This window comes from Apis laboriosa, unplaced genomic scaffold, assembly GCF_014066325.1.
Source record: "Apis laboriosa isolate Shangri-la unplaced genomic scaffold, ASM1406632v1 scaffold16_cov148, whole genome shotgun sequence".
Taxonomy (NCBI): domain Eukaryota; kingdom Metazoa; phylum Arthropoda; class Insecta; order Hymenoptera; family Apidae; genus Apis; species Apis laboriosa.
This window is the reverse complement of record NW_025222129.1, coordinates 2,609,620-2,621,612: the sequence shown is the minus strand read 5'-3', so window position 1 is coordinate 2,621,612 and position 11,993 is coordinate 2,609,620. Positions and strand designations below refer to the sequence as shown.

At 30.6% G+C, this 11,993-nt stretch overlaps 2 protein-coding genes and 1 long non-coding RNA gene across 9 annotated transcripts in view; 1 reads left to right on the top strand and 2 right to left on the bottom strand.

The window, feature by feature from the left end:
• Nucleotides 1–1,358, bottom strand: part of LOC122711372 — a 1,568-nt gene extending 210 nt beyond the window's left edge. Inside the window, exons 1-2 of the long non-coding RNA XR_006346087.1 lie at nucleotides 1,031–1,358; nucleotides 1–697 (exon numbers count right to left, since the gene is read on the bottom strand). The exon at nucleotides 1–697 is cut by the window's left edge and continues 210 nt beyond it. This is a non-coding gene — a long non-coding RNA (uncharacterized LOC122711372). The remainder of the gene's footprint in view (nucleotides 698–1,030) is intronic.
• LOC122711370 (nuclear autoantigenic sperm protein) overlaps nucleotides 1–11,983 on the top strand; it is a 12,959-nt gene extending 976 nt beyond the window's left edge. The window contains exons 1-7 of one of the 7 annotated variants that reach the window (XM_043930099.1): nucleotides 3,378–3,881; nucleotides 4,008–4,226; nucleotides 4,348–4,619; nucleotides 6,091–6,302; nucleotides 6,643–6,758; nucleotides 9,873–10,598; nucleotides 10,785–11,983. In XM_043930099.1, the coding sequence (XP_043786034.1) occupies nucleotides 9,873–10,598; nucleotides 10,785–11,438 (1,380 nt within the window). In that variant the 5' untranslated portion in view covers nucleotides 3,378–3,881; nucleotides 4,008–4,226; nucleotides 4,348–4,619; nucleotides 6,091–6,302; nucleotides 6,643–6,758 and the 3' untranslated portion in view covers nucleotides 11,439–11,983. Of the gene's footprint in view, nucleotides 1–3,377; nucleotides 4,227–4,347; nucleotides 4,620–6,021; nucleotides 6,303–6,642; nucleotides 6,759–9,872; nucleotides 10,599–10,784 lie in introns of those variants that run through there. The other 6 variants (XM_043930096.1, XM_043930095.1, XM_043930098.1 and 3 more) reach the window with 6 other exon arrangements.
• Nucleotides 1,372–9,026, bottom strand: LOC122711371. The gene is made up of 5 exons (XM_043930102.1): nucleotides 8,404–9,026; nucleotides 6,640–6,852; nucleotides 2,891–2,998; nucleotides 2,398–2,535; nucleotides 1,372–1,719 (listed from the first exon to the last, which is right to left on the bottom strand). The coding sequence occupies exons 1-5, from the start codon at nucleotides 8,480–8,482 to the stop codon at nucleotides 1,460–1,462; spliced, it is 798 nt and encodes a 265-aa protein (XP_043786037.1). The 5' UTR covers nucleotides 8,483–9,026; the 3' UTR covers nucleotides 1,372–1,459.
• Nucleotides 11,984–11,993: the final 10 nt, after the last annotated feature.

The following is an 11,993-nucleotide window of genomic DNA, read 5'->3' as shown; positions in this document are numbered from 1 at the left end:
TTTTTTTTTTTTTTTTTTTTTTTTTTTCATATCATTTTATCAATGAACTAGACAAAACTTAGTCTCCGGGTATATAATAGATGCTTCCATAATCAAAGCATCTTTATTTTTTCTTAAATCTTAATGGACGAATTGTAATTGTAATTCACAATCCTTTGTATATGATACATTTTGTTGGCATAATTCCTCTTTTTTTTTGCTGTAACAAGTCGTAGCAAAAGCTAAATTCTTCTTACAAACACGCATATCGTTGCTTGTATTGGCTCGAACAAGTTTACTGCTATGCTATGCATATTACAAACATGCTTATCTTTCTAATTATAAGGCGATCGAATTATACTATATGCATCTATGTTACATTACAATTTGTGTCAAAATTTTCAAGCAGAGGTCAACAAATATTGTCTCAACTTCTACAACGCACAAAAATATTCTTATTTCAAATCAATTGTTACGCAAATTCAAATATATCTATTACAACTGTAAAAAGATCATATACAAGAAGTATATTAAAATTATGTCTAAAAAAGATAAATTAGAATCGGTAAAGGTTTTTTTTACTTGTACATTAATTGACTAATCTGACTGCAAATCAAAACTGAGGTAAACGTGTATTCTGTTCTACTTATCATTGAATAATACTTCTTCAGTCCAGAAAGCTTACTTTCCTCCTGTACATTATCTTATATCCATGTACCTGCAAATAATTTATTTTATCGTAAAGGTCTATATGAAAAGGGGGATTTTTCAATTATTCCATTGGGACATAAATCTGTGCAAAACTTTAAAGTTTTGAAAATTTAAAGATATATTATTTTAAAACTTATATATCCCTCTTCTACATATAGTTCTTCACCCAACTATGTATGTTTTTTTTTTTTTCTTCTTTCAAAGATTAGAGATTGTTAGATAAATTGTATAAAACAGAAGGTTAGCCCAAAAATTAGGCCCCTTCCATAGCTTGCCATGCTTTCAGACAGATTCAACATAGGTTCCATAAATTTGACAAACACTATGCAATATATATTACCTGTTAATAAAACAAATTGCCTTCGAGGTGGTCATTTTCAATTGTGATACCATTTCTGGAAAAAATACTCTCAAAATTTGTCTCAATGTCGTACCCTGTTTTCAAATAATTAATCTTTCAAATGTTAAACTTTCAGCCTAAGCTTTCTCATGTTAGAAACTGTAAACAATTTCATTCAAATTGATTGTTTTACACAATGAAAATTCCACAGCTTACAAAACAATTCATGGTATTGAGCTGCCCATCAAACTGATTCACTTTCCAATTAGAACAAAATAGACTACACAATTGTTTCCGGTGACCTGTTTCCCATTATGGACGAACGCAATCTCCCTCCACAGATTTGGAACATGTTTGAAGAGGCGACGACATCAAAACGCTTTTTCATAATTGTTGGAAACGACCTTAGACCTCGAAGGCCTCCCACTGCTACGCTATCATAGCGGCTATGGGGCTGAAACGCATTATTTTGCTGAGCAAGATCCACGCTACCGAGGCGAGGGCGCAAAGCGTAACACCACCCCATCCAAAATCCATGCTCCAGGAGCTGGTGAATCGTCTGGCCTTGAGAACATTACGAGAAACCGGTCCACCAATTACACCATCCTCAGGGCCATCCAGTATTCGAGCTCCACGATCCTGAGCTCTCTTGAAGTGAATAATCGTCAGGGTAAACAATGCGAATGTGGCTAAAACAATTGTTTCATATTAGAAGAAAATTTTTTTCCAGTAAAAATAATTGAATTATTTATTTTTATTTTAATAATGAAACTCCGTAACGAATTTGAATCAATGGAAGAAGAAAAACAAAAGCGTTAATTGGAAGAAAAAGATATAAGAGAAAAATGCGATATAGTTTGGAGTGTTTGGATGACGTCTTATCAGAAGCGAGAGATGTTTGCCTTTTATCGTACTCGACGACAACTACTGGTGCCAAGAAAGAAACTCTTTTATTGAATGAGAAAACACTTTTGTTATTCATTGAAAAGTTATTGAAGCCTTGATAAAAAATAAGCTTACTTCATGGCACAATTCAAAATACAAAGTTCAACGAAAATGTAAATTGGATACTTGTAATTATTAGTTTGTACTTTCATTCTTCACGCTTACTTTTGAAAACCAATTTCATTTTTTGCGTTTATTATCAATGAATAAACACGAGAAATTTATGTGAACCAAACTTGAAACTTTTAACAATGTATTTCACTCTTAGAACAGCTTATTTTGTGGTCGACTTTTTAAGTACGCAGAAATCTTTGCGGTTACCGGGTTTCACGAAAGTATATAATGTTTTAAATCGATAAAATTTATTCGATTAATGGGACTAATTATAATGACGTTTCGAAAAGAATTTTGAAGAAACTCACCTGCTAAAAGATACATCACACCGGTAACAAGGACCGCTGATATTTGGTGTCTGCAAAGTCCAAAAAATCCAATGAGAACCGCTGTGCCCAAAATGATCAAGCAAACTAGAGAACAGGAGATACTCAAGTTCTGCATTCCTGCGAAACAACATGCATTTCTATTGTTTAGAAAATTTGCTTGTAAAACATTTTATTGAAATATAACAAATGCTCGAATACTATTTAATAGAGGAAAAATTTTTAATAAAATAAAGAATAATCGATTTGAATGAAACAAACGAAATTCAAAATTAATCCTACTGGAAAATTTCAATGAGTAATCAATAAAGTAATTTTATTTGAGCTATGTCTATGTCTATGTGGAGAAACATTGAAAATTATACTGTATTGATTTAATTTTCAGTCGCCATAAATAGAAATCAATCTAGCAATAGTGATCATGTCAATCATCATGGAAATAAAACGAAGAAGAAAAGAAAAAAGATGTACTCACGATTTTGCCAGGCGGCACGAATCTCCTCGTGTGCTTCGTCGGGCGTCAAGTAGTTAATGCACCTCTCTTGCGGAAAATCTACCTGACCTAGTAGTCGTATTTCCTCTTCTGAAACGTGAGCAGTAAAAAAAAAAAAAAAGAAATGACGTGGTTTTCACGCTGTTTCTTGCACGACATGGAACAAAATTATGAACGGGTAGGTTTCCACTTCTCTCGTTTCTTTGCACCTCGATTTTTAATTAAACGATCCTTAAAAGTTTCCCTCCGCGTGTTAAAAATGTGATGAAAGAGCGTAAAAACATTCAATCCAGTTTATTGAAAAAGTATCAAAGAGGAGCAAATTTTTACCGAATTCTTATTCGAGTAACATATTTTTTATATAACTTTGGATTCATTATAAATTCTAACGAATGTTTAATTATAAATTGAGAAGATATTTCTTTTTATATGTTTTGATTTTTAATTGGAAAGCTTCATATTTTTTTAGCACGACAGCAACGAAATATATAAAGAAATATATAAAGAAATATATGAAAATGGAATCGATCGGTTAGAAAATGAAAATGAAAATAAAGATCGCACGGTTGGTCTTTCGAAAAAAAACAATAAAAAATGTATTTCCGTGTATAATGGTTTGGTATACACATTGGTTTGGATTTATATGTGACCGATTAACTCGAAATACTTAATACTTGAAATGAGTAGTCAAATTAAATCTCGGGCCAAGAGCGCCGAATAGTTGGAGCGTGAGATTCGATATCAGATTCCGAATACTATCGGCTCGTTGGAGAGGATGAACCTCCAAAGCATGGATTTCCGTGAAATGTCAGGAAGACGAGGATTAGAAGGCCGTAGAAACTTGGAGAATTGAGTAATAATAAATTCTGAAGCAGAAATAGCTCGATCCAAGTTCATCAGATCTGGGTTATTCTATCTACCCTTGTGTCTCACTTTTCATTGAGCAAATGAACAATGATATTTTAAGATAAATGTAGGTTAAATAAAAAAGTAAAATTTCATTAATGAATTTCAACATCTTCGAAATTATTATATTTAACAAAGAATTTCAGGGATTTATTGTCTCTAAAGAATGTACAAATTATTTGCATGGATATAGAAACATCAAATATCACGAGATAATTTCAACATTTGCGAGTCAAGAATTTTAGATTGATTTTCACGAAGAACATCAGTACATAGAGGAAGGAACGTGCACCGTTTGATTTAAACAGTAACGTTTCGTGCTTGGCGTGACCAGAAACCATCAAAGAAAGTTCTCCAAAAAAGAAAAGAAAAAAGGAGGAACTAAACGAAGAAATTGAGTACTTTTGCTAAGGTCAAGTTTATTCAACGATAAAAATTCATCTTATTTATAAATATAGCGCTATAACTTTTTTTTTATCCTAAATTCATTACTACTTCTATTTCTATTTAATTTTCATATTTTCCCATAGCAGAAACTTCCAGTGTAAAAAGTTAAAGAATTTAAATACGAGCTGAATAGGTAGTTCGGAAGAAAAGCAAATAGTAATCATAGTCTTTTCATTTTTCTCTTGTACCCAATAAGACGAGAAAATTAAACTTCAGGACATACAATCAACAGTGAAAAATCATCCAATAAATAAGAAAAGATCATCAAAAACGTAAAAATATTGAAATTTTAACACTGGTATTGGTCTTTTTTTTTTCAATTAAACTTTTTGGACGAGAATACAAAGATTCTTGACAAGTAAGTTCGTAATAAAACGTCGAGAAATATGAAGGAATGATTTCGTTATATCACATTGCAATTTTCAATATTACTGAATCGTTATGAAAAGAAAAAAAAAAGAAAGGAAATAAGAAAATTTTCCATAGAATTTCTTATTTAAAGAGATCGCATTTTGATACATAAAAATAATTATGTTGCTCATTAAAGAATGCAAAAAAAGAAATTAATAATAAAATTATATTTATAAATTATATTAATAAGGAAAAAATTTATAATTTTTTTTGTCAAACATAAAGAGATAGATAAAAATATGCTCAAATGATGATCTTAAAGTAAATCACATCTATTTATGATATCTTTTATATTCTTTTTTTTAATGTTTTCTGATTGATAAGATTATTATTAAATTGAATAATCTTATCGTATTTTATAGCGATAACTTTTTTGCACTTCTATACATAGCAACTGTATTTCTTGATGCTAAAATGTAAAACAAATCAATATGAATGGCAATGATTATCAATTTGAGTGTTTATCATAAATAATTTTTCAATAATGTACCTTCATATTTTGATTCATTTTTTTACATTGTATGAAATTTGTTCTTGATTTTTTTTTCTTTTTTCTTTTTTTATTTGATACACAATTCTTTCAAATATTCAAAGCATTTAATTTAAAACGTATTGTATTTTCTATGATGTTTTGTTTAATTTTTTATATTTTTTTATGATTGATTTTTTCTTCAAGAAAAATTTTTTTCGAAAACAATCCATTTTTTTTTTATCTAATATTTTCTTTGAATTTTATGAAATTATTACGATATTATTTATTTGTTTTTGTAAAAACAAAAGAAATAAGTGCGTATGACGGATTTCAGTAGAAAGCATCGATTTATTCGGAATCTATTCGTACATTTTCATCTATAAAAATTTTTTTTATATCTTCTTTGTTATTATTGTTGTTATTATTATTATCAAATTATCATTTTGTAGTAGTTGTAATTTATTTTTTTTATTATTTAACTATAGTTTTCTTCTTAATGATGTTCAAATATTTCTTATTATTCAAATTCTTTTCTTAATATCTTTTCTTTACTTTCTTATTCTTTTTCGTTTTTTGTTCTAGAAAGATTCTCGTTATTAAAATTTCCTTTCTCAGACGTATTCATATTTTAAACTTAGTTTAATTCTCATTGAAAAAGATAGAACATTGCAATTCTCAAACACATTCGCATTCAAATGTCATTACTTGATGCTTTAATTTAAAGTCTCGTTATATTGTAGAAGCTACTGATATATGATATCAGCATTAAAACTAATTATCTGATAATTTTTGTTCATAATATAACATTTGTTTTTCAAACAAATTATCCATATCTATTTAAATTTACAAAATTACTCAATATTCATTAATTAAAAAAAAAAAAAAATTAATCAAAAAAAAGTAAATTTTTGTTTAATATGTTACTCTTCGTTTCGTTTGAATGAAGTTTTTAGCACAGTGAAAGTGATTGGGACAAAGTTTTCAACGAAGAAACATCCAAGATGTTCATGGTCACGGCATGCCTAGTCAGACAGTACGATATTTCAGATCGTAATCGACTGGTCGATAGCTTGGTCAGAGTCAAGGTGGTATCCATGTATAGAACACCGGTTCATACGGAACCGCATCATTGTAGATACGTCGAGGTGATTACGTGAGGTGTGTGCACTGTGTATCATTGAAAATTTACACACAAAATCGATTTTTCACGTTCAAACAAATATCTTCAAGAATTACTCATCAAATTATTTTCTGACACATTTTACTATTTTAATATTGAAAAAATATTTAATTAAGATAAAGAAAAAATTGATGCGATTTATATAAAATACACGAGTAAAGCTTTTTTAAAAACTAATAAATAACGAATTAAAAAACATCGTCAATGGTAATCTAAAAAATCCATGCAAGTTTTAAATCCTAAACTATTTTCTAAACATAAGAGAATATCTAACAAAGCTCTGTTTAATCAAAATTCATTAAATTGTATACTTACCAGTAAGCGAGACACACATGATCCAAATACCACCGTACATAGGTACGAGAAAGGTAGAATGATGGTTTCTGTGGCCGGATGTTGGTTCTACCATTGCTACTTGTCCATCCAAATACCACGTGAGTGTAACATTCGCATGAGTTAAAGCCTCTTTATCCCAGCCAACTTCTTCCCAGTGATCCGACATTATGGCACCACACAATAACCCGGTCGCTAGAACAAAGATGAAATACAATTCTCTGTTAAGATATTGACGTTCTTTTGTGTTGGAATGTTCTCATTATTTTAAATCCTTATAAGTTGATAGTCAATTGATAATGCGCATAAATGAAACGTAGAAAACAATCTTTTGAACCATTTGTTAAAAATTCTTAAAACTTACTTGCTTTTAAAATTGTATTTTTTCGATACTTGTAAAATTTATATGATTTCAAAAATAATCACATGTAATATATCATATTTTTTCAGATGTTTATTTTGTAAAGAAATATACAATAATTTTGTATATGAATTAATATCTGAAACGTCTGATGATATATACTGCATTATATTACTTTAGCTATTATTGCATCTCATAAACTCTACTGCTAGAAATGAGTTTCTTTTTCCTAAGGATAAATAGACAATGATTCTAAGATTCTACAACGTTTGCTAATATTGACGACAATGAATTCTAAAAGTTTAACGAGAAGCCTTGAGAAGAAGCATCATTTTCGTGCCATAGGCAGACTTGTATGCCATAGAAAATTTTATTACATAATATAAATCTAGTGGCAACCATTGGCAAGGGTTCTCGAATATAATAGGATATAGAAGCACTTCTCTCTGAGTGACCATATCTCTCAAGTGAAAAAAATGTACGGTGCAATGAATTCAACCGGTGGTTGTTGACCCTTTTACCAGAAAGAAATCTTTCAGGAAAGCAATAAGAGATATTAATAAATCTATTAATAAAATAATGAACACTTAAAAAAGTGAAAATGAATAAAGTGTTTATCGAAGAAAGTCACATGGTATCGTTATGATAATGCTATCCAATAACGATACATATATATATATATATATATATATTCATATATATATATATATATTCTATGTTTTCAGATAATTTCATTAAATTATATTATTTTTTGCATTTAAATAGCCATGATAAAATAATAACAATTATTAAGAGTAAGAATAAATGTCATCTATATGAAATACAGATATGATGCGATGACGCTGCAAAATGCGACGTTTCGTTTTGAACCAAGAATAAAAGTATCATTATTCACGTGTTTCTTCATTTTACAAGTATTCTCTATTTTATATAAACTTTAATACGCAATTAATCGATACATCATTAAAAACGTACGCCGGTATCAATTAATGTGATGAAATGTAGATCTATGTATTTATTGGAAGTTTTTTATCGGTCACAGTATTTTTTTCACATAATGCAATTATAGCACACAAATTGGAAACACGATGGAAACATCGTAATATATTTAGATCATCCTTCATAATATCCTAGTGACACGATTCTTCGGATCAGCTGATGGTTTAACGAATGAGTCTATACACAGGATTGGAAAAAGCACATTCTATACCATTTAACGTGCGTCTACCAAGCTAATAACGGAAATAAACCACCTTATCCGATTATTCATTACGTAAGATGGATTTTGATTATTGCATAGCCGGTTTAGACGATCCGTCCAAGCGAAGACACGAGACGTCGAGCAAATGGGAGGACCATCGAACGCAATGAATTGTGCCGATTACCTGCGAAAGTGAGGGCTAGCGTCGCAACGAGAAAAACAAGACGTGGACCAGGGGCCCTGGGTACACGAGTAGGCTCCATCCATGCAGGTGGTGCCCAGGGCGACCGCTGGCAGCCCACTGAAAGCTGCACAACTGTACCGACAGTTGCCAGTTACGCACTGACCAATCAACACCCCCGGAGCTCGTGGTGTTTTCGGCGACTCTCCACTACTATAAGGGGGCAAACGATCAGCACGCCCTCTCCGTTCTGCGTCGAAGCGCACGAAAATCGACCGACGTACCACCCAACTAACCACCCCACCCGGATGCTGCAGACAATCCACTCCGATGATTTTCTCTCTTCTTTCTCGCCCTTCGAGAGATGAGAGATCATTTCTTTTCGTTATTCTATTCTTCTTCTTCTTTTTCTTTTTCTTCTTTCTCTTCTTTTTCGTTCTTTGATTCGATCCACTCCTTCCTAAATTATTCTCTTGATAGTTTTCTTTATTATTATTAACGATGATAACAGTTCTTTTCCCGCATTAGCGTTTTTAACATTGTTTCTTTGGATTACGAAGAACTGTTTCTTTATCGTGTCATCATTAAAAGAATTTTTTCTGGTATATAATTTTATGGATGGCTTTTTAAAAATTTTAATTTCAATGAAGCATTAAACTTTCAATGAAACTTGGTATAACAAACATGATAGTTTTTTTTTTTTAGAATTCTAATATAAGAATTTGAGCTGTTATCAATATGAATAATAAAAGCTTTAAAATAAAAATATTATGATAATAAATTATAAAACATAATAAGTCTTCAAAAACTATCTATCATTAATTTACATCAACGTTGCGAATTCTATTATTTTTTCTATTTATTATTCTATTTATGAGATTCTGATTGGATTATGAAAAAAGCGTTCTGTTTGTTAGTCATTTATAATAGAATTAGAAAAGTACGATTGTTAACAAGCTACTTACAATTGTGCTAATGTTAATAATATTAATGATATAATACTCGGCATTTAAATGTCATTCTCTTATCCGAAATTGCTTAACCGCAAGTTGTACAACCGCAAGTTGTTTTTAATCAAGTTGAATTCCTACAAAATCTTAAAGACTTTCTATATTTATTTAGTCAGTGTTGACAAATTAGGGAGAGACGAATGCATTAATTTGACTTTAAATATAATCCATATAGAAAGCACGACACGTATCAGGTGGTATAATATTCTGTACACGTTTTAATTGCATCATAATATTATCAATACTCTGCGGACGTATAATTAAAGATGTTTTAACGATGATCGAAAATCTAAAAAATTAAAATATTATACATATTAATCAAGTTATTATTATTAGTTATTGCTATACTATTAATCAGTTTTTGGTTTTTATAAAATGTTATCGATAGAAATTTAAGAAAAAAAATTAATTTTTCAAATATTATTATATTGTTTCAAAAGTAAATACATTTTTATGTTAAAGATGGCCGATGTCGCCGAAAGTGCAGCCTTTACCGATCCAGCTACGGCAATCTCTCATGGAAAACGACATTTGTTAGTGCGAGATTATACCATGGCTGTAACCGCATTGGCACAAGCTTGTCAATTGCTTGCTGAAAAACATGGAGATACTGCGGATGAACTTGGTGAACCTTATTTATTATACGGTCGGGCTCTTCTTGGTCTAGCAAGAGAAGAAGCTGGGGTATTGGGTGGCGGAGTACCAGGTACAGAAGAAACTGAAGAGGATGATGAAGAAGACGAGGAAGAAGCTGAAGATGAAAAATTAAGCAACATAGATGAAAAAGAGGACGAGGAGAGTGAAGATCATACAGATAATGGTACGGTGAGCGATGAAAAAGAGAAAACTGCTATTGAGGACAAAGCTGAAGATTCGAAAGCTGACCAAGAATCTAAAAAACCAGAAATTGAACAAAAAGAAGAGAAAATAGAATCAAATAATGAAAAACAAGAAGTTGAAAAATCAGAACTTGATAAGACAGAAGATAGTAAAATAACGAAACAAGTGATAGAAAAGCCAGAAAAGGAAGATGAGGAGAAACCTGCAGCTGGTTCTAGTAAGGATATAAGTCACGCTAATGGACCATCTTGTTCATCTGATCATAATGGAGATGTAAAGAAAAATGGAGAAAATGATAGTGAGGATATAGGAAATGAAGATGAAGAGGATGAAGTCAACAACCTACAGGTTTGTAAACAAAATTATTTATCTATATATCTATAAATCTTTTTTTTATTTTTTTATTATTATTCATTATACATAATATTTAAGTTAAGATTGCATTAATCAAATTTTATTTAAAAATTTTTGTTATACAAATTTTCTAACATCGAAAATTATAAAATTTAATAAATGTTTGTTATTAAATTAAAGGTCGCTTGGGAAGTATTAGAGCTTGCGAAATTGGTGCTGTTAAAACGTGGTCAAACAGGTTGGAAATTATTAGCCGATGCTTATCGACTCTTAGGAGAAGTGGCTATGGAGGGAGGAAACTTTCAAGGTGCTCTGAATGATCTGCATCGGTGTTTGGAGCTTTTACAACAGATTGAGCCTCAGGAACCAAGAGCAATAGCTGAAATACATTATCAGCTTGCATTGGCTCATTCTTTGGGCAACGAATTCGACGCTAGCATCGAAGAGTTTAATAAAGCTACAGAATTATTAGAAACGCGTATAAAAGAATTGGAAGAAATAAAAGAACCTCCTAAAACGGATGATTCTTTCTATACTGTAGAAGGAGAGATTCAAGAATTAAAAGAATTGCTACCAGAAATCCAAGAGAAGATTTCAGATATGAAGGACTTCAAGCAAGAAGCCTGCAAACTTGTCATAGAGGGTATCAAAAGCAAAGTAGCTGGTGGTTGTTCAAACGGTGCTGGACCAAGTGGTAATAATGATTCTGCACCTAAAATTCAAAAACCTGCTAGTGACATATCTCATTTGGTGCGTAAGAAACGGAAAGCCGACGAACCAGAGACAGAAGTTGCGTCGCCATGTAAAAAACCGACACCAGAAAAAGCTGTTTGAATGAATTTAGTGTATCTGAAATATTCATGGTACCTTGTTACTTGGTTTGACATGGTGAAAATTTAAAGAAATCTGTATTAAAGATAGAACTTTCAGTGTTGGGCCAAAATAAGATAAAAAATCAGTGATTCCAGCAGAAAGATTCTATATATCAGGGAAAATATTAATAGAATTTTAATAGAAACAGACAGAATATTTTAATTTTATCTCTTTTATTCAATGATTACAGTCAAAAATTATTGAATACATATTTTATTTTTTTCTTTTTTTTTTTTGTTATTTCTGTAATTCGTGTATTTATTCTTTATCTAATAAGAAATTAGCAATAAACAAATTGCTGATTACTGTCCAAATTATATTCATTTTTAAACTCTTCTTTTCTAAGACATATTAAGGCATTAAGAAATAAGGCTGTTTATGTATAAGTCCGACTAATAAACGTTAAATGGTGATTTTTCTAAACGTGTTATAGATATAAATGTCACATTTTAAATAAAATCTATGCTATATTTTTCAAATTATATCATAAAAATATTGTATAACAATCAGATTATT

Excerpts from the sequence above, each read along its gene's own strand:
- LOC122711371 (XM_043930102.1), bottom strand. The coding sequence starts at position 8,482 with ATGGAGCCTACTCGTGTACCCAGGGCCCCTGGTCCACGTCTTGTTTTT. Across the intron at positions 6,853-8,403 it reads GCTAGCCCTCACTTTCGCAG|CGACCGGGTTATTGTGTGGT; the intron begins GTAATCGGCACA and ends TCTTTGTTCTAG. Across the intron at positions 1,720-2,397 it reads TGTGATGTATCTTTTAGCAG|CCACATTCGCATTGTTTACC; the intron begins GTGAGTTTCTTC and ends CAATTGTTTTAG.